The following is a 26,556-nucleotide window of genomic DNA, read 5'->3' as shown; positions in this document are numbered from 1 at the left end:
ATCCTCATAGGATCCCCCCCAACCCCATCGCAGCTCAATGTAAGGCTTTTAAATGTGCGCTTTGCCTTTAGCTTTATTTAAAAATGATCATGGGGATTGCAGTTCTATGGCTGTGGCAGGCGAATAAACGTCAATATCTTTGAAATGCTCGTATCTTTTCTAGTGTTTTTATCTAGTAGAGTTCTTCCTCCAAAAGCAGTCGGACTGATGTTTGTCTACTTGGAATAAGTGCAAACACTAATTTAAATATTTTAAAAGGAGTCTCGTGTCCGGATATGATTCTGCTCAGTGAGGGAGAGCTACAGACTTGCGTGGTAGTGTTAACCCACCACTAAACACGGGTTAAGTTGTTTAGGGAGTTCCAAGGTGAAATGATAGCAGGGGACGGTCGGGGAGACCCGTCCGCACACACCTAGCCCCTTTCCATTGTTTGGATTCCCGGTCTGGATAAGGGTGTGGGGCTTTTTTGCCAAGATACAGAGTTCCGGGACCGTCTTCCTTCAAGCAGCCTCCACCCTTTACCACTACCCTGATGAGTGCATGTATATAAACTGTATATATAAGTTTTTGCATCTAAGTTAAGAGAGTTAACTTAACACTTGGGTGCGGGGATGGAGCGGTGGGTAGATAACGTGTTGGTTTTGAAACTCGTTTTTTAAGGTGTCTTTCCTCTTGACTTGACGTATCAGAAACGTTGTTAACAGGGGAGAGGATTGCATTTGTGTAAATTCTGAATGCCCCGCTAACCAGTATTTTTTTTTGGGGGGGGCGTGGATTTTTCTGTAGGAACAGAAAGTTATCGATGCAGCAGGTAGAGTAAAAAGGCAAAACTGCAATGGGTGTTTTTCGAAAAAGGCAAAGATGGAGTGTTTTTAGTGAAATAATGACAGCGACAAAAGGTGACATCGCGCTTTTTAAAAAAATTGTGGGCTGAGAAAATTGTTCTCATGAAAGTGGCTTTATGAGGGCTGGGCGAGTGTTTAGTGAAGAGTTGAGAATGATCCTGAAAAAGGACCATGGAGGAAGCAGCCCCGTGCACAATAGCCCATTGACAGCCCTCTATTGACAGTAGTCATAGCTGCTTTGAAGAGCCTCTCATCAGTCAGCTGATTAATTCTTAAAGAGGGTACAGCCGAGGCGAAAGCTCGCTCACGTCGCTCTGGGCCACCGTAGGATGCCCGAGCCGTGGCTTGTGGGAAATGTAGTCGGCACGCTGCTGGGTGCCCTCTGATGGGCAGCAGCAAATGTAGAGCTCTCAAAAATGCGACGGGATAGGATTGCCGTAAGCAGCCGCTGGCTGGCCAATGCACGGCGCCTCTCGAGAACTCGCCTCCTTGCACTGTGCAAGGAGTGCCCCTTCCTGCTCTCCACATTACGCGCAAACACAATATAACATTTTTTTTTTGCAGATTTCGTTCTCCTCAACGGTAAGCAAGATCTCGCTCCCTTTGTTGTAAACGCTGATCGAAGCCAATACAGTGGTTTTCTTTTTGATTTCTCGCGGTAGGTATTTTACTTCCCTTTTTGTGGTTTGCCACAGCACTAGTGGCTTCCTCTCGTATCTCCACCGATGCATCAGACGTTTTTTGGAGCGCACCTCGGTGACAGAAATAAGATCGGGAACGGCTTTTTAATGGGCTGCTGTTGTACTACATGTGTTTTGCCGAGGAAAAAGTCTGTTGAGCTCAGTTTCTTAAGACTGCACTGACAGCCATTTTAAGGAGCAAATTTGCATTCTTAAAAAGAAACTTCGATTGAAAAGGGAATTCTAAGCAGTAGGTTTACAAAGAAACCTGTGGCAATTAATAGTGGTTCATATTTAAGATTATATTTTAAAACTCAGTATTTTAATGCCTAGCCCCATCACAAATCTTATTACTAAGGCAAGAGGTGGAGATAAGCAATGGTGTAAATGACTTATTTAAAAAACATATAAATGAAGGACACTAGCTTTCTGCCACGCTAGACAAGAATGGCATTTCCTTTGTGAGTTACCTCATTACCAGGTACTGAAGATACCCACCCCCAGTTTTGCCTACCTTTATTTCACCCCCTGCAGATGCTCCACATGTCAATCATCTGACTTGTGACTGGCAGGTAGATGGCCCCATTCACCTGTCAATGATGGCAAGTGGGAAATGACGACCAAGCAGAATTGAACCCTGCCACCCATCAGATGAGCAGTGAGGGGTTAAATCCCGCTTTCTGCAAGGATCTACTTTGTTAATGTCACCAGCCCATGGCATGAGGTCACCATATTTTTGAGCTAAGATCTGGGTAAATTCTGAAGAACTGGTGCTCTTTGTGACCACTCACATAGTCATGCTACTTCCAAGGGGCCAATGGATGCATTATACGTAACTTTAATGTCAAGCCAGCTTTTTCTCACAAACCAACTCACTGTGCTCAACATCCAGATTGATGAATAATTTTTCTGAACTCAGAACCACATTTACGTCACCTTGGGTTCCACAGTGGAAGAAAACCAGGAAACTAATGTAAGAAATAAAATTAAATGAGCACTATAAGGACTGCTGTGGTCCTTTCTGGGTCTATGATGATAGCCTTGGGTGGGGGAAATCTCAAGACTGGTGCTTGTGAGGTTTATAAATGCATAGATGGATCTGCAAGAACTATTGTTTCTTGCTTTACAATATGTACATAACAGTCAAGCAAGCTACAGATAAGTGCCAATTATGACGATACCAGAGAAGTAGACATCGCTCTTCTGCGAATGCAGAAGTTGAATATTTACCAGGGCTTAAGTTAACTGTAATGGGACGCAGGTGGCGCTGTGGGTAAAACCTCAGCGCCTAGGACTTGCCGATCGTATGGTCGGCGGTTCGAATCCCCACGTCGTTCAGTCCCAGCGCCTGCCAACCTAGCAGTTCAAAAGCACCCCCGGGTGCAAGTAGATAAATAGGGACTGCTTACCAGCGGGAAGGTAAACGGCGTTCCGTGTGCTGCGCTGGCTCGCCAGATGCAGCTTGTCACGTTGGCAACGTGACCCGGAAGTGTCTGCGGACAGCGCTGGCTCCCGGCCTATAGAGTGAGATGAGCGCACAACCCTAGAGTCTGGCAAGGGGTACCTTTATCTTTACCTTTAAGTTAACTGTAAAGAATTCATGTTAACTTATTTTGCCCACACTAAAAAGCAACACCATCTTTGGTATTTGAGGATTTTTATTAAGTTAGTTTATAATTGTGCAGAAAGAAAGAAAAATCAGCCACCTTCATCATTTGGCTCTGGCGACATTAGCAGTGACATCCCTCCCCACAGGAACACGCAAGTGGAAGACTAGCTTCTGGAATGTGGCCGGTGCTGACTTTGCAGTAGGATGCATAGACGTTTCATCGGCATAAGGGGGGAAACAACTGCCTTTGCTTTTAGTACATGAAAACAAACGGCTGGTCCCAAACAAAAAACAAACCAACCCATATTCTCGGAACAAAACCAGTTTCATCTGAAGAACATCCTCCTCCTCCTGGCACAGTGCATCTCAAAACATGGATCACTGTGGATCAACACTATCCGTCCAAGGAGACTTGCCATAAACTTGGAACATGTGTAAATTTTGTCTCTTTGCTTGGAAGAGAATTGGAAGCAAGAGGTCATGTGTGGTTTCAGATATATCCAAGGACCTGGAACAAGGATTCTGTTATGACTAAAAGAAGGCTGGGGAGAATCTCTGGCTCACTTCTCTTGTCAACTGCTGGTTAAAAACGTAATACAGGATTTTAAAATATAACACCCCACCCCCATATAAAATATATTTTCATGTATAAAATCCCAAAGAAGGTGCAAGTAGTAGGATCCAGCCCCAAACACGCCGAGTTATGTAGGTGCACGTGATGGATAGTCTGATGGAGGCTTGGTCCATTTCCATTGGAGGGGGATGCTGGTTGCTAGGATACAGCTTTGTCCTCCAAAGCAAGGTACACAAAGCTAACTAACCTATGGAGCAAACAGACAAAGTTAGGGAAACTAACTTACACCTGAAACATACCAAAATGTGCAAGGCTTAGGAGATGGCAGTCATCACACCACAGGTTTAACAGTTCTTGTTTATAAACTTGTTTTAGACCCAGAACCATTTTAAGGAAGCACAGGATATTTACCGTATTGACCTGAATACAAGACACACCCGCAAAAGCTTTAAAATTCAAGGCTTATTTGCAGGTGCGGCCCACCTTCTGGCTCTACTGCCATGAATGGGGTGTGTGTGTGGCTGGCGCTCACTTCTGAGTGCACTGCACGCCTTTGTCCCCCACCCCCCACGACCCTCGTGGGCAGTTGTTTTAGCAGCGATACCGTAAGGTCATGAATATAAGCCGCACTTTAACTTTTCACAATCAGAATTTAGGTGGAAAGTGTGGCTTATATTCAGGCCAATATGGTAGATCCTGTAGAGCACAGATAGCACTGTGGAATACAGCTCCCATCATCCATGCATGTTGGCTGGGGCTGATAGCAGTTGGAGTCCAAAGGAAAACTAGAGAGGGGAAAACATTGTGCTTCTCTTGCTGCCGAGAACAAAGGAAGTGTTCACATCTTAATTCTGCAGGCCAATTCTGAGCTTATGCAGGGAGGGCAGCCTGCTGCTCTAGGCCTAGCTTCAAAAATACAGTGAAAGTTGGCAATTCAGACCTGTGGCAAGTGCAATTTGTCCCTTCCCCTGGAGCCTTTGGGCAACATGGAAAAGGGAAAGAAAAAAAAAAGGAACGGCCCCATCCATTTTGGGGTATGAACTATCCTACTCACCTCTAACATGTGTGCTGCCACATGCTACACCTACACCCACACGAGAATGAAGGCAAGGAAATAGCACCCTCCTAGAACACTCTTCTTGAAGGAATAGGGACGCAGGTGGCGCTGTGGGTTAAAGCCTCAGCGCCTAGGACTTGCCGATCGAAAGGTCGGCGGTTCGAATCCCTGCGGCGGGGTGCGCTCCCGCTGCTCGGTCCCAGCGCCTGCCAACCTAGCAGTTCGAAAGCACCTCCGGGTGCAAGTAGATAAATAGGGACCGCTTACCAGCGGGAAGGTAAACGGCGTTCCCGTGTGCGGCTCTGGCTCGCCAGAGCAGCGATGTCACGCTGGCCACGTGACCCGGAAGTGTCTCCGGACAGCGCTGGCCCCTGGCCTCTTAAGTGAGATGGGCGCACAACCCCAGAGTCTGTCAAGACTGGCCCGTACGGGCAGGGGTACCTTTACCTTTACCTTTAGAACACTCTTCTTGAAGGAATAGCTTCACATTGTTTTATGTTAAGACTAGTTTTGATCACTGGCAAGCAGAAGGCAGAGACGCCATGTCCAATATAAGTGCCATCCCCCGGGCTGGAAGCAAAGGTGGCCTCTCAAATCCCGTCCCTGCTTTTGCACCCTTGCTCATTCATAGCTCCACCCGACATTCTCTTGTCAGGCCTAATAGCTGCTGTCGTCTACTTGCCGATACTGTTGTGCAGCATCTCCTTCTCTTGCAGGGCTGCCATGGCCAGGCGCAGATGCTCCTTCAGCTGCTCAATTTCTCGCTCTGACCGCTGTTTGATGTGGTTCAGCTCCATGTAGACATCCTGGTATTTCCCCGAGGCAAACCTCTTATCCTGTAGGGCAAAGGAATCCACACACTGATAATTGGTATCCAACCCAGAGTGAGACTTGGTTCAAATCCTATTCTCCAGGATCTCCTGCAGTACACACACCAGGGATGTGGAACCAAATGTTGTTCAGACTCCAGCCCCCAGCTAGCAAGGCTAACCAACAGGGATGATGGGAGATGGAGACAACATCTGTCTGTGCTGTCCTCTGCAACAGTCTCATTAGCTGATAAACAGAAGTAGAAGATTTGGAACAGGGGCAGGGGCCCTCAGTACTTTCCCCAGGAAACACCTTCCACTCAAGTGCTCTTGGCCCGGCTCTGCATTCAAATGCTTTTGGCCTGGCTGGAACATGTCCTTGAAATGTGAAAATGCTTTTTGCTTAACAGGATGTAAGTGTGTGTTTCTCCCTGTATAAACCTCTGACACGTACATGGCAGGAACACAGCCTACTGTTCAAAGTTGAAAATCTCCTCCATTGCTCTACCTACTTTTTGCCTCTGGCCCTGCCTACCATCTGGTTAACCACTGTGAGAAGATGGGCCGTTGTCTGGTCCAGCAGGGCTATTCTTCTGAATATCTGCCGTTCTTTCCCATTTTCCCAAAGTCTATGCCTTCAGCTTCCTCTGGCCCTCGATGGTCCAGAAAGGATGGAAGCAAGGAAATGAGTGCAGGGGAGACTTATTCTGACCTAACTTAAGAAGCTGCCTTAAGAGCCAGACCATCTAGCTTAGTACTGTCTGTACTGAGTGGCAGTGCATCTCCAAGATTTCAGATGGGACTCTTCCAGCCCTACCTGGAGATGTCAAGAATTGAACCTGGAACTTTCTGCATGAAAGCAGATGCTCTACAGAGCAGATTGATGTTGCAGGTGGGAATCGCACAGTGACATCAGCATCAGGGTACCAAACAACACCACACAGAAGTCAGCATACAGAGTACAACTAACTCTGTCCCTGCCTGCAGGACTTGAGCAAAGGAGGGGCTCTGCCTTTTCCCTGCTGACGAGCGAACCTGACTTGCTCCCAAGAATCTACCTTTTGCATCATTTGGAGCTCGTCCCTAAGACACCGGATTTCTTGCTTCAGGTACAGAAGTTCGTTCTCCTTCACTCGTAGCAGCACCTGCAGAGAAGAGCAGAAGGGGAGAGGTAAGGAAATGGGTTGAAAACTTGCTGAGGGCACAGGTAAAATAGGTTTCCTAACCCACTTGGGAGAATAAGCAACAATAGCTAGGTTGCTCAAGTGTCCCATATAGCATATTTGCAAAATGGCTTCTGGTACGATGCAGATCAGAACACACACGCATTTTCATGAATGGGCCAAGTAGTCGTCTAAGAGTGCAACTACACTCAGCAAGTCATCCATCTTGAGCAACAACAATTGGGCCTCATCACAAGCTTCTTCAAATAACTACTTCACAGCCTATGGCAGCTTATGGGGAGGGAAATAGGTTGCCCCATGTCAAAGTCTAGCCCTTAGAAAGACAAGTTATGTGCCTCTGCTTCCAATGTTCTGACCAGCATGGATCATAGCCTTTGGCACACTACTAGCACACCACTGCAAAACAGTGTTCACTGTGACACACCAATAGCCAATCCAAACTGAACTCAGCACAAGGTTGTCAGACGCCTATGGCTGTTACACGATGGGGGTTAAGCAGCTGCAAGCTGATAATTGGCGGCCATCTTCTCTCATGGCTGCCAGAAGTTCAACGGGTTGTGTGAAGAGGCCTTGAGTTTTATAGTTTCCTCCAGATTTAACCACCTGCTTGGGATTTCTGTTTGCTAAACATTTCTAGATTCAAGTGCTTTCAGCAAACTGAAGGTAAAAATCGAATTAAAGCTGAGTTTCTATTTTGATTAGTCAGACTTATGGCTTGCTCTTCCTTTGGAGAAGTTCATTGTGTTTTACACATGCTTCCTAGGCATTGACTATGACATTTCACGTTAAGTTTCTTACTCTAAATTTCTAAGTGTCTTGATTGTATAGATATTCCTATTGCAAACTGCTTTGATTTTTTTAATGATATAAAGGTAAAGGTAAAGGTACCCCTGCCCGTACGGGCCAGTCTTGACAGACTCTGGGGTTGTGCGCCCATCTCACTTAAGAGGCCAGGGGCCAGCGCTGTCCGGAGACACTTCCGGGTCACGTGGCCAGCGTGACATCGCTGCTCTGGCGAGCCAGAGCCGCACACGGAAACGCCGTTTACCTTCCCGCTGGTAAGCGGTCCCTATTTATCTACTTGCACCCGGAGGTGCTTTCGAACTGCTACGTTGGCAGGCGCTGGGACCGAGCAGCGGGAGCGCACCCCGCCGCAGGGATTCGAACTGCCGACCTTTCGATCGGCAAGTCCTAGGCGCTGAGGCTTTAACCCACAGCGCCACCTGCGTCCCTTTTTAATGATATAGTGGTATATAAATGTTTTTATAAATAAAACATGTAACTCTTTGCTATTTCATCATGGCATTGCTTGAGTATGAAAAGCTTCACTGTCTTTACAGCGCTCACAACTGCCATCTTTTTACGGACTGGGCTGCCCTAAGATTACGCAGGAAGCCCAAAGCCAAGGGTCGCTCACACAAAGTCAGACAATATCCACTATCCTCCATATCAAAATCACTCTCCTTAGTTGCTGTACTCCGTGTTTTATCTGCTGTACAACCATTCCAAGGACAGTTCTCACAGGCAACTGCACAAACGTTTCCCCTTTCCAGGCTTTGATATCTACTCCTTTCCAAACTGATTACTCTTCTCCTGACACTTCACAAGCGGCAAGCTCTCAGATATAAGCAGCATTTCATATTTCATATCTGAGACACTTGGCGCACAATGGGCATTGAACCAGGTTATAAAAAGAAACAAGAGTCCTTACCTCCAGCTCACAAGAGTTCCTCTCGTTGTTGTGTGAAGCACCATCCCGTGAGCCTTGGGCTGCGATGAATGCTCGTAGTTGCCCAATTTCCTCCGATAGGCGCCTCTGTAACTCCTAGGGACAAGGAGCGGAAGAGTCAGGCTTCGTTTATCTGCTGCTCTTAAATGAACAGGCAGACACTTGGCATCTTACAAAGCCTGTCTTTCCAGGTATTCTTCATGGAAATGGCCAAGTCCTAAATGCCTCCAGCTTTAAAATATGCCCCCTGCTCAAGAATCCTATGAGTTGGCCATCATCATCATAGTTGTTGCCAACATCAGTTAGTAGCATGAACCACCACCAGCAGCTCAATAGGAATTTTAGGTAAGAGCTAGAAGCTTTGGGGTTGTCTTTTGAAAGGCTTTGTGCATCTTAAACATTAACAAATATTGCAATGGTCCTCCTCTCCCCCACACAAAGGCCCCCTCCTGCTTTCATACGCTACCCAATCACCTCTGTAAGCCTGACTATTGTGGTTACCAATTCGTTTCTGGTCTCCACCCAAAGTGCTGGTTTTGACCTATAAAGCCTTAGGACCCTCAAACCTCAAGGACTGCCCCTCCCCACATGAATGAGCCCAGATCCTGTGGGTCTTCATCGGAGGCCCTTTTCCGTGTCTCATCTAAGGGAAGGGCAGAGAGTGGCCACAAAAAATGTGCCTTTTCGATGGTCTTCCCACCAATTTTTGTGGAATACTTCCCAGGGAAACTTGCCTAGTACTATCATTGTCAGTTTTTAGGTGCCAGACTAAGGGGTTGGTTGGTTAGTTAGTTATTTTTGTATTGTGAAATTTTTAATGTTTGATATTTTGCTGGAACCGAAATAAAATTATCATCATCATCATCAACCCAGGCCTTTGGGAATGAAGTTAGCTTCTACTGCAGCACTCATCTTTTTGTGTGGTGACAGTGTGTTGCTGGATGCCCATTTTAGGATTTTTTTTCTTTTGGCTTTTAATTAATTGATTTTATCTGTTTATATTTTATATTGTGCAGTTGCTTTGATACCCTTTCATATAAAGCAATTAATAAATGCAATTAATGAAAATACAGTAATGAAATTAATGAAAATCATCATCATCATCATCATTATTATCATTTATTATTTATACCCTGCTCATCTGGCTGGGTTTCCCCAACCACTCTGGGCAGCTTCCAACAAAATATTAAAAATACAATAAAACATCAGACATTAATAAACTTCCCTAAACAGGGCTGCCTTCAGATGTCTTCTAAAAGTCAGATAGTTGCTTATTGCCTTGACATCTGATGGGAGGGCAGGTGGGCGCCACTACCAAGAAGGCCCTCTGCCTGGTTCCCTGTAACTTCGCTTCTCGCAGTTAAATAATAAATAATAATAAATAATGATGAAGATGAAGAAGATATTCTCCTCCACACCAACTTTCTTCTTCCCAATTCCCTTGAATCAGGTGTGGAAAACCTTCGGCCTTTCCAATATTGCTGAGCAATAATTCGATTATCCCCAGCAACTGCTAGGTCTGATGGAAGTTGTAGTTCAGCAACATCTGGCAGGCCAAATGTCCCCCACTCCTGTCTACGCAGAAAGCCACTCGCCTGGTTTTGCCGCAGCAACTCCTTTCCCTCCTGTTGGCAGTGCTGCAGCATAAGCTCCTGCTCTTCTGCCTTCTGCACAAGGCCCCCAATCTCCAGGCACTTCTGGGAATACTGCTCTGAAAGCACCTGCAGCTCCCTCTTCAGGGACTCGACGTCAGACCTGCAGCAGAGGTAAAAAAAATTGCTGTTGCCAAGAGCTGTCACTCCATCCCAGGGCTCTTCCACAAACACAGCTGACCTCCCCGTCTCTGATGGCCTCTTCTGCCATCACTGGTACCTCAGGGTTCCCCTTGTGGGCTGCACAAGCTGCCCCTTGACCAGAGAACAAAGGTGCTAGATGACAGGTGGGATTGGTCACGACTCTGCACAAATGACCATTGATTACAAGATCATTGTAATCCAGTGAAAACTGATAGCATCTATTATACAACAGCACTTTGGCTTAAGATAGCTGCATGCTCAGAAACACTAAAAGCTGGACAGAGACAGTATTCAGGGCAGTTTCCTAAGCTAATCTGATTTCCAGTGTATCTTGGGATAAGAGAGAAGGGCTCTTCTTGACTTCCCCGAATCACTTATTGCTTGGTGTGGATATGGTAGTTAAAAGAAAAGATACCGACAAACAGTTTTAGATGGGAGTTTTCTATCCCAAGCAAAATTCTAATGTGCCTCAAGGTGGGAAAATGTCCCCAAATAAAACCATTTGTGGTGTGTCAGATGAAGGGTTCTAATCTGTTTTTCCTGGATTGGTTTTTCTTGGAAAAATCTCATGGGACTTTAAAAAACCAAAAAACAACCCAGCACATTAATATTAGCTGGGGCAAAAAAGCACCCCAATAGTAAACATCAAAAGCCTTCATTATTGTTTTCTTCTCTAGATGTTTTTCATTTACATAACCAAAATGCTAAATTGTTAAGGGTCTGAAACTTCAGGACAGTGTTTACTACCATGGAGGTAACAATTATTGCTGGAGACTTATTTCTATGTAAATTCTGCAATGTAAAGTGACCCCAGGCTGGATTCCACCCACATTTATGCAGAAGAGCTGCATGTTGGACAAAAGATCCCGGCATTGGACTAGATCAGTGTTTCCCAACCTTTGGTCTCCACCTGTTTCGGGACTACAATTCCCATCATCCCTGACCACTGGGTCTTGCTAGTTAGGGATGATGGGAGTTGTAGTCCAAAAACAGCTGGAGGCCAAAGGTTGGGAAACACTGGACTAGATGACCCTCCCTTTCAACTCTACAATTCTATGATTCTGTGATTAGTTATCAGGATCCCACAATCCACCCCCCATCCCTCCTTTTCATCAGATCCTACGATGTTGCAAGCTGCACTTGGGAACAGACAACCCTCCCCTCCTCTCTAAAGTCAGGGACACTATTCCAAGTTCAGAATGGGGGCCGAAGAGCCACTGCAGTTACTTACTGATGCTGCCGCCGGAGTGTATCGGTGTCTAAACCACCTTTCTGGAAGCTGCGGGTCCTGCCCAGTTCTTTATTCAGCTCTTCCCTGTGTGCCTTTTTCAGTGCTTCAATTGCTAGAGGGAAAGGAAATTTTAAATCCGAGACCAGGGAGAAGAGTCGGTGGAAGAAGACTGGAAAAAGTTTAAAGACTATTTACGGAAATACTGTAAAATTAATGAATGTTAGAAAAATGTTGGAATGAAGTTATATGGCTTTAGTAGAAATGTTATAAGGAATTAAGTACAAACAGATTAATAGAGTATTAAAGGAAAAATAAGGTTAGAATGTGTTAAGATAATTATAGGATTAAAAATAGAGGAAGATGGAAAGGAATTGCTGAAAAATAGAAGTGGAATACAAAAAGGGAGGTGTGAGGTGGTCGCGGAAATAAGGGAATGAAAGATAACATATTGAAATTATTTGTTGTGTTTTAAATTGTGTTTGTTTTGTTTTGTTAGTTTAATATTAGTGTTTTGTTAGTGTAATGTATAGTTTTTTGGTTTTTTTGTATTGTATTGTATTGTATTGTATGGTTTTTATTTTTTGTAGTGTTTAAATTGTTGGAAAAGGTAATAAATATTATTTTTTTTAAAAAAGGAAATTTGAAAAATGGGCAAAAGAATCAGAAGCCGGGGAAGACACGTGAGATGTGCTGAAGTAGAAACTGCAATGCATTTTAATGCTTCCTAGCTAAATGGAAGAAGCCAAGCCTTCTGGGGGAAGGGACAGAGCTCAGTGGGGACACAGCACAAGCGTTAAATTCAATCTCTGCCATCTCGCCAGTTTAAACAACAGCAGCAACTGAGAAGGCACCACACAACAAGGAAGATCCTTTGTACAAGAACCTGGAGAGATTCTGCCAGTCAAAGTAGACAACAGTGGGTTAGATAGACCAATGGTCTGTCTCAGTAGAAGTAAGCCTCATATGTACACAAAACACCCATTATTCTATTCCATGTATCAGAGAAGATATCTATACAATATGCATAAACACACATACACATATGTATACAGACAGTCATGGCATGTCCTGATGATATCAACTTATGTCCCACCTTTCTAAGGAGCTTTAAAAGATGGCAAAGACAGTCATCCCCCAGCCTGCATTCTACCCTCAAGATCATGGTTGAGGGTGGTTGGCTGGCCCAAAGTCATCCAATGGGCTTCATATCCAAGCAGGGATTTAGAGCTGAAGTTCCCCAATGCTAGGGCCCGTCTGCACTACACATTTAAAGCAATGTCATGCCACTTGGAACAATCATGGTTTCTCCCAAAGAATCCTGGGAGCTGTAGTCTGTTATAGCTGCCAGGAATTGTTAGGAGACCAAAGGGACTGCTCTAATGACCATATCTTAGATAGGCAAAGGGGCACATCCAGCAACCCATCAACCAAGTATACAAGAACACACAGTAGCTCCTACCTGCCGCTGTAGCAGCTGCCTCCTCAGACAGAAGCCGCTCCTTCTCTTGCCGCAACCGCTCCATCTCCTGCTGGTGATGCCGCTGCAGTTCCGTCATAACCTGTTGGTGGGAAGTCTCCATCTCTGCTAAACTGCGCTCACATGCCTCCTGCCAGGGAGATCGGAAGTTGGGGGTGGCGGGGGTGAGAGGAGAGAAGAGAAGAGAAGAGAAGAGAAGAGAAGAGAAGAGAAGAGAAGAGAAGAGAAGAGAAGAGAAGAGAATGAAATGCTGCAGGCAGCCTGACTGCGAGGCTTAAGTGGGGGGAAATCTAGGGTGAACAAAGGCTGAGCTTGGCAAACCAAGCCATGGACCCTGATTCAAGAGACATTTCAGGTGCTTAAAAGACAGCCGGCTCAGTGGCCATGTATACCCAACTTTTTCCTACAAGTAGCAGCAGCAGCTATAGTGATCATGATGTCATCTTACAGCTCTCCCCAGTGTTCAGGGATGGGGAACTTGCAGCCCTGCAGATGATGTCGGGCTCCCAAGTCCCTTCAGCCCAAGCCATCATGGCCAAGGATCAGGGATGATGGGAGTTGTAGTTCAGTGGCATCTGGAGGGCAGTCAGGTTCTCCACTCCGGCCAGAGCTAGTTGCATGTATTGAACACACACACACACACACACACACACACGTGGTGAAATGGAAATATTCAGAAATGCCTTTCCCTCTCATGGTTATATCTTGGGTTGCCACATGGGGGCATACGAAGAGCAAATGAATGCAAAAGAATGGTAGAGATCCCCCACCAGACACTCTACACTAGATGGAGTTGTATTACCGTTCATTTATAAAAACCACATCACAAATGGAAAGAAACGTATTAAAAACACAATAGCAGGGCAAAACTGAGCCTTTATAAGGCTTACAGTTCATTACATGAAGACTGCAAACCAGTTCTCAATATTTCTTCCCGCGGCTTTAATTTATGTACCAACAATTTAAAAAATGTAGTGTGCAAATATACATATTTTACACTTTTGTTTCTAGAGTTTGATGTGCACGACACAGAACACAGCAGATGGCTGCAATCATATGGCAACTCGTTTCAGGGGCCAAGAGTGCAATAAATACTTGCAGTGTTTGCTAAACTTGCCGCTCTTTCCTCCAGACCTACGCTTTGCTTATTTTTGGTCCATAAATAGACCAACAAAGGTGACGCATAAGGACAGGCCAGGATCATGCTCTATTCTGATTTTCCCTAAAGCCGACTGCCCTGGCCATGCATTAGGCAGGGAGGTCTTTGTATACAACAGTTATAAATAATTAGCATTGATTACAGATGGGTCTGATTGTGGTTGCTATGGCAGCAATAAGCTATATTAAGTGCAAGCAAATGAGGTTGACTCCGCAACCCCCCCCCCTCAGTCCTTGCTTCCCTGCCCTTATGGCATGAGCTTGGTGGGGAGGAGAGAAAATGAAAAGCTGGCAGATTCAGATCACCAGACTAGGCTATGTTGTTACCTGAGAGATGTAGCCTCGGGGTGCGTGCCCATCTCGGTGAGATTTTGCTTCACTGTGGGCACGCAAGGACTCTAGCTGTGACCTCAGAACCTGGACCTGTGTAGGAAAAAAATGAGGTCTAACCATACTGAAGGATTTCTTCAAATCAACATGCTGTACTAACCTCTGTCTGCCCTTATCCAGCCCCCACCTGCCTGCCATCTTGCCAGTTTAAGGGGTGGGCACTGCCTGGCAGCTTTTCCCTCCTCCTAAGTCTCCATGGTAGCCCTTGCAGGACCTAGCAGGGAGGAGGAGGCAGAATAAAGCTGGAATCAGTGGGTTCTGCCTGTCGTGGGCTTTGACTCCCCCTACTGCCTGTCTCCCTGCCTGCCACCCTACCAGTCTCAAGGGGCACCAGTCACCACTGCTCTTTGCAACAAGGCAATATACACTCAGAACAGAGAGAGGCCGAGGCACCCAGAGCAGGGTTAGAAATGAGCCAAGCACTTTTAGCGACTGGCGAGGGTCTAATTGCAACGGTGTGGAGATCTCTGGATGCTGGGTTGGCAACTGACACCTGGCTGGCCTCTCCAGCTTTCCTAAGCAGGCAAACAGAAGAGCTAATTTATCGCATTTAAATCCCACCTTTTTCTCCAAGTTATACATGGTTCACACCGTTTCTCAGTTAATCCCTACAACAGGCATGTCCAAAGTCCATTTTGGGGACGTAATCCAGCCCACCGGTCGGTTTAATCCGGCCCCTGGGGCAGCTTATTTCCTGAGGTAAAATCCTTAAAAAAGCTCAAAAACTTTGGTCTGCCCTCACACATGTTCACTTCATCAAATCTGGCCCTCTTTGGGAAAAAATTGGACACCCCTGTTAAGAGGCTGTGAGTTGCCCAAGGTCACCAAGTGAGCGTCATAACAGAGTGGGGATTTGAACCCTGGTCTCCCAGGTCTTAGTCTTGACACTCTTAAACACTACACCACCCTGGATTCCTAAAGTACTTCTGCTATGGAGCAGCTATATAAATTAAGTAGGAAAATAAACATGGGGAAAAGCCACATGTCATTTAGAGAAGGATCTGAAGCTTGAATTTGTTTTATTCTGGATTGTTTCATTTGATGTTTTAATGTGTTGTAAACCGCTTTGAGATTCCCCGCCCTTTAAAATATAAAGCAATATAGAAATGAAATTAATAATAGCGGCAGTAATTTTAAAAAATCTCATTTTACAAGATCACTGTAAACAGATGAAAACATTAGCAGGATTTTAATCTCACTTGTAATGTAACAAACACTATGGATAATATGGATAGATACAAAATATAGATTATGAAATAATATGCAGTTGAAAATGTTGACAATAGGACCCATGGAGGGGATGGGGGGGGGGAAGTCTCGAGATTCAGAGAAATCTCTCTATACGGATATGTATTTTGTATTGCTATAAATTTATATTTGTAAAATCAAATAAAAGTGATATAAATAAATAAATAAATAAATAAAATCTCATTGCAAAAAAAGGGGCCTAGACATACCAAGGTTTAAGGTGCCATTGGGTGATTAGTTTACATACCTGAATTTCTAACACTGACACAAAATATGAAACAAGCTTGCGAAAAAAAAGGAAGCAGCACTCTCTTCCTGAAAACGATTAAGGCCACGCCATGACTAACCGTACCTCTTTCTCCAGCGCCTCATTTGCACCCTCGTGGGCTCCTTTGTTCAGCAGTGCCATCAGGGGCACCCGCTTGGATTCCTTCAGGGGCAAGCGCTCCAGCTCCTGCCATTTCTTTTCTATCTCTTCACTCAGCCGAGTCCTCTGGGCTTCGGAGAGGGGCCCCCCCGGGGCCTCGTGGCCTCCTGCTTTAGGGCAGACGTCCCCTGCCAGGCCATCTGTCTGCAGGACCCCAGTGGCCGGAGACTCAAACCACTTCCGCCTTTCCTCGGAGCGCAGAGCCAGGTCCCTCTCCAGCTCCTCGCGCTTGGCCACGCTCTCTGTGGCTCTCGCGCTCCCTCTTGTCCATTGCGGAGATCCATGGCCTGCGGGCCCCTGCTGCAAGGGCGACAGCTCCACGTAGTCAAAAGCGTGGCGCGACCCATCTGCTCTCCTACTGCTGCCGCTCCTGGTTACTGCCTCAGATCCTGTGCTTGGCCGCTGCTCCTCTGTCCTGACGGAGCTCTTGGGGGATCCGTAGCTGCGGAAGGAATTCTCCTTATTGCTGTCAGATAGCCTAGAATCAGGAGGAGAGGTGGGAATGGCGCAGGCAAGCATTGCAAAAGCGGGCCATACAAAATTCTCCCCAATCCTGTTATGCAGGTAACAGCCCAAGTGCAGTCAGCCCTGTTACGTCACGCGGCAACACAAAAGGAAAATTTTTGTGTGGCTGCAGCATCAGGCCAAAGACCCATCGAGCCCAGCATCCTGCCTAGGCCTGGGAAATGTATTGATACACAGTGGTACCTCTGGTTGCGAACAGGATCCGTTCCGGAGGCCTGCTTGCAACCTGAACAGAACGCAACCTGCGACTGCACAGGTCACGATTTGCCGCTTCTGAGCATGCACGTGATGTCATTTTGCGCGTCTGTGCATGCGCAGAAACCCGGAAGTAACCCGTTCCGTTACTTCTGGGTTGCCATGGGACGCAACCTGAAAACGCTCAACCTGAAGCAAACATAACATGAGGTGTGACTGTATCGCCCAGGACAGGTACGAGGGGCAGACCATGACAGAGGCTTCACCTGGCAGTATATTGGAAGCTTTTATAACTTGTTCCTCCCTTGGCTACTTTAAACTGCTCTGTGGAAGCACGGACAGCTATGTGTTTCTCAGCGGAGCAACTGAAAGAAGCCTCTGGCTTGTGCGAGCCAGAGGGGGGGGTGAGAGCAATTTAATGCTCAGCTGAGGGGTTGGGGTCGGGAGCCTTTGTGCCCCCCAGCTGAGCAGCGCAAGTTCCCTCCATGCCAAGTTCTGGGGATGGAGGGAATCCCTCTGCCCCAGCGCCGGTGATAAGTTGCATCATCCCCGGCCCCACGAGGCGCTGAAGTGAAACTGCCTTAGCTCCCTCGGACAGCAGCGGTTTCAACCTGCCGCCTCGAGGGCAGGGGTCAATGCAGCTTGTTGTGTCAATATCGCAGTGTATCGCCAGATCGCGATCTTTGGTGGGTGATAACATCGTGATGTTGATAACCCGGCATCGCCCATCCCTAATCCTGTTCTTACAGAGGCCCGCCAGATTGCACAGGCTTGGCATGTAGGAAGTCCCAGGTTCAAGCTCCTGAATCTCCAATCAGGACTGTGAAAGACCCCTGCCTGATCCCCTGTCGAGCGACTGGTGGTTACTGTAGACAACACTGACTCATACCTGCTGGGAGAGCTCAGCTGGTAGAGCATGCGACTCTTAATCTCGGAGTTGTGGGTTCGAGCCCCACATTGGGCAAAAGATTCCTGCATTGCAGGGTGTTGGGCTAGATGCCAGCTGTTATAGCTTGGTCCCTTTCAATTCTACAATTTTATGATTCTAGGTGAGCAAAGTGACATCAGATGTGTGTTGTTTTTTTGGCTGCCAGGGTCTTGCAGAGCACTTTGTAATGCATGCTGCTGCTTTGGCCAACAAGCTGATGGGTGGTACCTGCAAACCCCCTTTTCAGGTGAGCCAGGTTTTTTACCCACCTCACCCAATGCCATGTCTGACTGACCTCTGGTATAGGGCAGGTGGGTCTCCCATGGCTCCAATGGCCAGCAAGGCCAAATGGGGAGCTCTGGCCAACAGGCTGGAGACTCCCTAATCTCAAGCTAGATAGATGCAGCTTCCTAACTCTGTAAAAACTCTCTGCCAGACTCTTTAGCATCACAGTTCTACCACGTTTGTTCTGAACATGGCCTCCAGAACTCCCCACCCAAAGGATATGAGTATTAACCTACCATCAGAACTACCGAGAAAGAACTTGTGCATGTTTCCTTCCTTGTTTGGCTATGAGGTCATTACTGCCCACCTGCCCCTAAGCAGCGGCTAATGATTTGCTGCAGCAAGCAACTGTCTATTACAGGAGTAATATCAGATAGCTTATCTGTGACATAGGATAACACACTGAGCAACTGCAATGGCCAAAGGAACAAAACTAGATTTACTGAAACAAGTGTTCTTGGCTTGTTCTCATGTATTTTTGGAGAGAGAGAAAATGGTGAGCATTTGTTTCTTGCCTAATGCCAAGCCAGTGCTCTGATCCATTTCCTCCCAGTGTGGCAGGAGGAGGAGAGAACCCATTTAAGCACCAACCCCCTCAATCATCCCCAGTAAGCCAAAGTTTGTTTAACTTTGGCTTACTGTTTCATACAAATCAGGCCAATTAATAAATCAGGAAAACGGATCAAAACCGCTGTGCTGTCAGAGACAAGGGGGGAAATATCTGAAGGTGCCTACTTTGTGACATCCGGCACACTGGCAGGGCGTATACTTTTCCTCAGAGCTTCTATCCAGTTCCGCCGGATTCCCGATGTCATTGCAGACAACGTAAAGACACCATCTTTAGTCTGAAAGGAAAAAACCGGACACAGACGTGTACTCTCCTTCAAATACAGCAAAGAGATCTGAAGATGCAATGCAAGGCTTCATTGCCACTGAACCCTTCAAGCATATCTGGCAAACATATCTACTTCCACAGAGCCTAAAAATGTGGGACTTGGCTAAACAGGGTCTCATATATGCTCATCCCAATAGCAACTGCCAAGCCCCCCTGAGCTCCCCGCCCCCACCACATTATTATTATTATTATTATTATTATTATTATTATTATTATTATTTTCAATTGAGTTGTTTTGGATTTAGGAGGGTTGCCTAATTTTTTGGCCTGGTGCTATTGGTGATTCATGCATTTTGCCTGTTTGGGGCCCTGAGCACGACCAGTTTTTCTTCCATGAAATGGGTATTTAATGGTGCCCACAATTGTTTTCTTATATTTCCAAAATCTAAATAGGAGAGCCTTTTGAATTAAGTGAGACTTGAGTCCAAGAATCTTTGGCCCAAGACTCTTTGGTCTCACTTTCTACATGTAAATTACAGACACGTTTTGCAGACACTTAATAAGACAATGTCCCCTGACTCTGCTCCCCCTTCTCTTTTCTGGTTGCAGGTGCTCCTGTTCCATGGGACTGAATCCATCCATTAGAAAAGAGAGCTCACTGAAGCTGGCAGCAGACAGCCCTCTCCAAGCATCCCCAGGGGCACTTGCCACCTGGAAGTGTGTCCATGGGCTGTGGTACCTCTTCCTTACCTCGAGGAACAACGTTATCAATCAAGAATTGGGCCCCTTGCCACTCAACCACCCAACATATGTGCCCTGGTGTTAGAATGAAGAACTTGTACACTATATAATCAAGGACTGAAGTGAACTGCAGGCAGAAATATCTACCCCACCTCCGCACTTCAAACAACATGGTTATTGTAGCAGTATTTAATAATCTAAAACACACATAGGCCAGATGGCCTTTTTGCTCCATCCAGACTCTACGGGTTCTAAGCACTCACGTGTATCTGGAAGCCATAGTTCCGCTGCACTGCATATTCTGTCACGTCGGTGCAAGAGCGAAGGTCAATCTCTCCATCCAGTTCATCAGCCTGAAATGACCACCACACCATCAGCTTAAACATGGAACCTCACTTAATAGCATCACCACCACCAACAAAAAGCATACATGTACATGTATACACACATACACACTGCACTTGTCTATAACATCCTATCTACTTTCCTCCAATATTTTTTCCCCATACCCCACAGACCTGACATTATTAAAATTCTAGTTTACTAATCCTCCTCAGTTAATAGAAAATAGGATACAGGATTCCCATAGTTTCCACTCTGCCCTTACAAACTGTGTCCCATGCACACTTTTGCTCCCCCCCCCATACCCAATAATAATGTCCAAGCAGAAACTGTAACAAAATGTTGCAGTGTTCAGGATTCCAGCCATTCCCACTCCCACCCCTCCAGTTTTCTATTTTTAGACCAACAGTCAGCACTGGGGTGAGCACTGAGCATGCTCAGTCCTCCTTGAGCTGGTTTGGGTTCCACCCCCTCAAAGATTCTTGCACTTTTGCAAAACTGATTTCCCCAAGCCTGCCAATGCCTCCCCTGCGTACATCTGCACCACACATTTAAAGCAGAACCACCTCACTTTCAACAGCCATGTCTTCCTGCAAACCATCCTAGGAACTGAACATTAAGGGTGCTGAGAAGTGTTAGGAGACCCCCTCACCCCCCCCCCTTAGAGGGCTACAATTCTCCAAGTTCCCAAGGAAGGGGGATTCATAATTAAACCACTCTATTAATATCACACAGCACCTTCACTGTACGCTTTCTGGCTGCTGCAAAAAAACATTTTTGTTTAAGAAAACCTATCCAGACAATGTAAAATATTTGCATGTGTTTCAATCAGGTTTTTAGCTGATTACGTTTTGAATGTTTTAAATCACTGCTTTTAACAGTTTCTTACATGTAGTTTTATAAACTGCTTGGAGGTTTTATTACAATAAAGTGGTATCTAAATCTTGTGAAACCAATTTAGGGCATCCTCCCATCAGATGCCAAGGACATAAACAACTACAGTCGTACCTCTGAAGTCGAACGGAATCCCTTCCGGAAGTCTGTTCGACTTCCAAAACGTTTGGAAACCAAGGTGCGGCTTCCAAAGAACGTTCACAAACCGGAAGACTTACTTCCAGGTTTGCAGCGTTCGGGAGCCAAAACGTTTGACTTGCAAGGTGTTCTGGATCTAAGGTACGACTGTACCTGACTTTTAGAAGACATCTGGAGGCAGCCCTGTTTAGGAAAGTTTTTAAGGATTGGTGTTTTTAGATATGTTGCAAGCCGCCCAGAGTGGCTGGGGAAACCCAGCCAGATGGATCGGGTATAAATAAAATAATAATAATAATAATAATAATAATAATACAAACACATGGTACAGCCAGGACCTGTGCTTGTGTGGTGCTGTGTGGGCTACACAAGGAACAGCACTCACAACCTGAAAATTGGAAACAATAGGTAATAATGGCATGCTGTGCTTTTAACGATGAACACCCGTAAATTTCTCTCCATCGCTGTGCAAGTTCCCCCCGTGCAGGAGAGGTCATGCAGGCCAGGAAGCTTTTCTTACCTCCTCAGCATTGGAGTCCCTGTAATACCTCAGGCTCGAGTCTGTCAACACAAACCAATGCTTCGTCCACTGCAGACAGAACCATTAAAAAGGGAAGGAAAAGGGGGAGGGCAAGACAAGAGGGGAGAGCTAAATTAAAACGTCGACGGAAGTGCACAGCGTTCATTGACCTTTCAAACTTGCACTCAATAAAAAAAGAAGAAGGTGCCAAACTCAACTCTGACCACTCCATCTGCTCAGGAGACACCTCCCTCCCAGCGTTTATTCAATGAGATGTAGGGCAGAGATTGACAGGAAACAGGGATTGACGTGCAACAGGGGTTGTGGAATACACAAAGCATGCTAGGTAAAAGTAGCAGTAAGAATGCCTAGTCTTGGGATCCCCAGGTTCTCAGCTGTGCATCCATTTCATTCCAAAAAGGAATTTCTGCAAGGTTGCTCCAGAGAGGTTCATTTTCTGTAAATTTGTTGGCTTGTTTTTAAAATCCGGAGAGATTTTCACGCACCAGGCACAAGAAAAGCTTCCGAGAAACAGCACATTCAACCATGAAGGGAAGTCAAAAGCAGCAGTCATCCCTGCTGCTTATTGGGGAGGAGGGAGAAGAGGAATACACTTATTTCTTTGGACCTACCTCTCCTGGCTCATCCAATATGGACATCCATCCCTTCTTGAAATTGAGAAGATCCGGCTGGAAAGAGGGAGGGGAAAACACACAGAGACATTTATGAAATGGCATGAGATTGAAGACAAACGTAGACGTCTACAAGAAATCTGTATGTCTGAGATCTAACGATATCTGAACAAAAAAAATGAAGACTTTCTTTTTATTCTAGCAGGCGTTATCACTGAATTCTGATTTTAGTCTGTATATGATGAAAACAATGGGCTGAGTTTCTGTATACCATGCATACACAATTGTAATTAAGATGGATTAAATGGTTGAAATAAATATCTGGAAAACTGGAGCGTAGAAAGATGACACTTGTGGCAATTAGAAGAATCAAGTTCTACGTTTACTTGTAACGAGCAGAGGAGGTGTCTGGCTAGTCTCTGGTTGTGCAAAAATGAAAAGGATAGATTCCCCCAACCTGCTGCCCTGCAGAAGGTTTGAAGTAGAATTCCCTGGTCCCTGACTATTGAGCATGCTGGCTGGGGCTGATGCGAGGCCAAAACATCTGCAGATCAAGGAAGGCAGGACTAGACAGACCCTTAAGCTGATTCAGGAAGTTTTTTAAAAAAGAGAGGCACCCCAGACTTTTTACTATGCCCCTGGTTAAAGCACTCCAAGAGAGAAAATTCAAGCTAGATCTAATTTGCCTAGCCCCAATAACTATTACAGTTCAGCACTCCAGGGGTTTCTGTTCTTTGGAGAGGAGTAATTTTCCCCAGCAAACATGGTGCAATGATTAGAGTGTCTGACTAGGACCTGGGAGATCAGGGTTCAAATCCCCACTCAGACATGAAGCCCACTGGGTGACCTTGGGCCAGTCACTGTTTCGCAACCTAACCTACCTAACAGGGTTGTTGTCAAACCATATATGCCAACTTAAAGCTCACTGGAGGAAAAGTGGGATATAAATGCAATAATAAATAATTGCACAATCTTAAGCTTACCATTTGGGGACGCGGGTGGCACTGTGGGTAAAACCTCAGTGCCTAGGACTTGCCGATCGCATGGTCGGCGGTTCGAATCCCCGTGGTGGGGTGAGCTCCCGTCTTTCGGTCCCAGCTCCTGCCCACCTAGCAGTTCGAAAGCACCCCCAAGTGCAAGTAGATAAATAGGTACCGCTTTATAGCGGGAAGGTAAACAGCGTTTCCATGTGCTGCGCTGGTGCTGGCTCGCCAGAGCAGCTTCGTCACGCTGGCCACGTGACCTGGAAGTGTCTCCGGACAGCGCTGGCCCCCGGCCTCTTAAGTGAGATGGGCGCACAACCCTAGAGTCGGACACGACTGGCCCGTACGGGCAGGGGTACCTTTACCTTTAAGCTTACCATTAATTGATGCTACTGTGAGCTTTTTGTGTGTGTGAAGCATTTTGATTTTAACCGCACTGTACTTTCCTAAAGCCAAAACATAATATATATTTATCTGGTTCTTTGGTTTTTGTTTAAAAAACCCACAATGCTGTGTATATACACATACATAAACAGTGAATTAGCCTCCTGATTCAATCAGATAGCACACAGCATCTAACAATTTCTTTTGTAAGCAGCACACCAGGAACAGAGAAACAGGAGACACCAGATTTAAATTACGTATTCATTAGGGATGCTGCTAAATTATTTCAGTTCAGATTTTGTATAACACTTACAGCATCACTGTAGTACCAAATCATAGAATCTTAGAGTTCTGCAAGTAATTCTGGCCCTCCCCCAATGATTTCCTCACCCATAATGAATATTGTGTCAAGTTGAGAGACACGATTTGAAGAAATGGACAGACCACTTCCTATCATTAGCTTTCCTTCAGAAATTGAATCTTTTCATTATTAACTAGAATCATCACCATGAAGCAGATAGACTGGGTTCTGTTTTGTTTGTGAAAACGAAAAAAGAATCCAAAGCGTATTTTCATCAGCTTTCGTTTGAACAAGCAAACAAGCGTTCGTTTTGTCATGTCCACACAAGAGAGGAGTAAACATACAATATATTAAAATTACTTGCCCACGGCTATGGAACAAGTCAGATCTGAGATTAAAAGCACTTTTCTTGAAGCGCAAGGGAGGTTTCTCCGATGAGCAACCTGCCCCCCCACTTTCCACCATCACCCCATCTGCTGGCAAAGGCCTTGTGCACAGTCAACAGAAACAGGGTGGATGCCATGCGAAATCAAAGCCAAAATGCCACACACTCACTCACTCACTCTCTCTCACCAAACGGCTGCTACAGCCGAACCAGTTTTGCCTCCCAGTTCAGAACAGCTGACATAGAGCAACATTCATCCCTCTTGCTTCACAAAATCAAACATGGGCATAGCTCCCACCCACACAGCACACACACAATAAAAATCCGGAGAAAACAATTAAATATTTGGACGCACCGCTTACTATAAATATCAAGGGGGAATGGAGGGACAAATAAAGGTATCAAAAGCAGCAGGCTAGAGACAGCCCCATTCACAAGCAAAATGTACTCCCACTACACACAAACACCTTCCTATCTTGCCTCTCCTCCGATTCTCTTGGATTTCGGTACTTTTCAGAACCATTTCAACTTTGCTAATGACGCTGCCTGCCTTGCAGAGGTTTCATTTACTCTGCTTCCCCACTCTGCCCACATAGCTCCAGATAGATCCGTTCCTAGAGAGGCAGGGAAGATCTGCTTTTCCTCAGAACCCGAGCTTTTCAAATTGGGGGTGCCTCAGGCCCAGTCTGAACACAAGCGAGTAGGTGGAGGTATATCTGGATTCTATAATCCTGAGGCTTCAAGATGGGTTTCCATGCTGTAGCGAGACCAGACGGCTGCCTCTCTCCACCCCTGAAATGGGAAAAGCAGAAGGGGACATATCCATACCAGAGAGTCATCTGCATCAAGATGGCCATTCACAGGAAAGCTGTCCAGCCAACGTGCCACATCCTGCCACATCCTCCACACCTGGGAAGAAGGTAAGAGTGGGAAGCAGCTCCTTCCAGGTGGGTGCTCAGAGTTCCCTGTAGTTTTCCTAAGAAAGCATCCGCAAGGATGGCCAGGTGATTTTGCAAACCCAGCTCAGCGAAACTTTCCCTGCTTTCATCTCCCAAGGCTGAGTTCTTGGGTTACACCCAAGGTTATGGCAGGCAGGCTCAAAGCACAGAGGAGTCCCGGCCCGCCCCAAATGGTACAACCGGATTGGACACGGGGAAGGGCCACCTGTTGCTACAACTGCCATTCCCAGCCTATCGCTGCCCGGGCTGGGCTGGGGTGTCTGGTTGCAGGGACTGGATGTCAACAGGAAGGAGGGGAAAGAAAAGCCACATGGAAACCAGAGCCAGGTGACCCAGGCTCCTTCACTCTGCACCTCCAGGATTGCTAAACACCCCAGGGAGGAGGCAGGGGACGCAAAGTCAACAAATGGGACTGTGCGGTCCTCACGTCCTCACTGCTTCATGCTCAAACCACCCTTTCTCTGCCGAGCTACAGTTGCACCTCTGCCCATCCGTACAGAAGGATTAAAAACTCTCAAACCCAGAAGAACGTTTAACTTTTAAAAGGGATCGGACGTTGTTTGTTCCACTTTATTGTTTTGCAACTTGTTAAGTTGCCACGGAATGATCCCTACCTTTTAGAAGTCAGGATTATTATTATTAACATTTTAATGTCATTCTGTTATTGTTACGTTATCCTGTGTCTTCTTTTGTTTCTTCCCTCCCCCAATTCCTATTTACTTTACTGTAAAAATGTATAATAAAATTTAAAATTTTAAAATAATAAAAGAGTTATTATTTAACAACAACAGTAACAACAATGCACCCACGATGACGACAAAAAGTGGAGCATACACCAAATTTGGCAGATCCTTCCTCCTGGAGCAAGTGTAGAAGCAACACTTGCATTCAGTAGTGACGTTTTTAATTTTGTCTTGGATGCATACAGTAGTTCTTGTTCAGGTATGCAGCCAGTCTCCAAGAGAGATCTCGTTGCATTGTCTTTTACCCATTTCCAGGCACCCCTTTAAGGCCACATTCAAACCACACATTTAAAGCACTATGATACCACTTTAAACAGTTGTGGCTTCCTCCAAATAATTCTGGGGACTGTAGTTTGTTAAGGGTGCTGAGAGTTGTTAGAAGACCCTTATTTCACTCACAGAGCTACAAATTCCCAGAGTGGTGTAAATCAATCCCTCTTCATAGGGAACTCTGGGAATTGTAGCTTTGGGAGGGGAATAGGGTTCTCCTAACAACTCTCAGGAGGTGGTTGGAGGATGGATGGCGGCTAACAGATTGAGGTTGAATCCTGACAA

At 45.9% G+C, this 26,556-nt stretch overlaps 1 protein-coding gene and 1 long non-coding RNA gene across 3 annotated transcripts in view; one reads left to right on the top strand and one right to left on the bottom strand.

Annotated features, from left to right (window-relative positions):
• Window positions 1-3,165: 3,165 nt before the first annotated feature.
• The window catches only part of TRIOBP (TRIO and F-actin binding protein), a 63,910-nt gene continuing 40,519 nt past the window's right edge, over window positions 3,166-26,556 (bottom strand). For both annotated transcript variants that reach the window (XM_079992151.1, XM_079992150.1), the window contains exons 9-21: window positions 22,247-22,303; window positions 21,615-21,683; window positions 19,987-20,076; window positions 18,883-18,992; window positions 16,140-16,692; window positions 14,477-14,572; window positions 12,974-13,121; window positions 11,515-11,626; window positions 10,083-10,242; window positions 8,470-8,583; window positions 6,633-6,719; window positions 5,403-5,601; window positions 3,166-3,955 (exon numbers count right to left, since the gene is read on the bottom strand). In XM_079992151.1, coding sequence (XP_079848277.1) covers window positions 5,440-5,601; window positions 6,633-6,719; window positions 8,470-8,583; window positions 10,083-10,242; window positions 11,515-11,626; window positions 12,974-13,121; window positions 14,477-14,572; window positions 16,140-16,692; window positions 18,883-18,992; window positions 19,987-20,076; window positions 21,615-21,683; window positions 22,247-22,303 — 1,758 coding nt within the window. In that variant the 3' untranslated portion in view covers window positions 3,166-3,955; window positions 5,403-5,439. The remainder of the gene's footprint in view (window positions 3,956-5,402; window positions 5,602-6,632; window positions 6,720-8,469; window positions 8,584-10,082; window positions 10,243-11,514; window positions 11,627-12,973; window positions 13,122-14,476; window positions 14,573-16,139; window positions 16,693-18,882; window positions 18,993-19,986; window positions 20,077-21,614; window positions 21,684-22,246; window positions 22,304-26,556) is intronic.
• On the top strand, window positions 17,344-18,396 carry LOC307225402. The gene is made up of 2 exons (XR_013842976.1): window positions 17,344-17,796; window positions 18,259-18,396. It is a non-coding gene; the product is annotated as an uncharacterized lncRNA (long non-coding RNA).

This window comes from Podarcis cretensis (genome assembly GCF_951804945.1).
Source record: "Podarcis cretensis genome assembly, chromosome: 10".
NCBI lineage: Eukaryota > Metazoa > Chordata > Lepidosauria > Squamata > Lacertidae > Podarcis > Podarcis cretensis.
The sequence above is the reverse complement of the archived record's forward strand: the minus strand, read 5'-3'. Positions and strand labels throughout refer to the sequence as shown.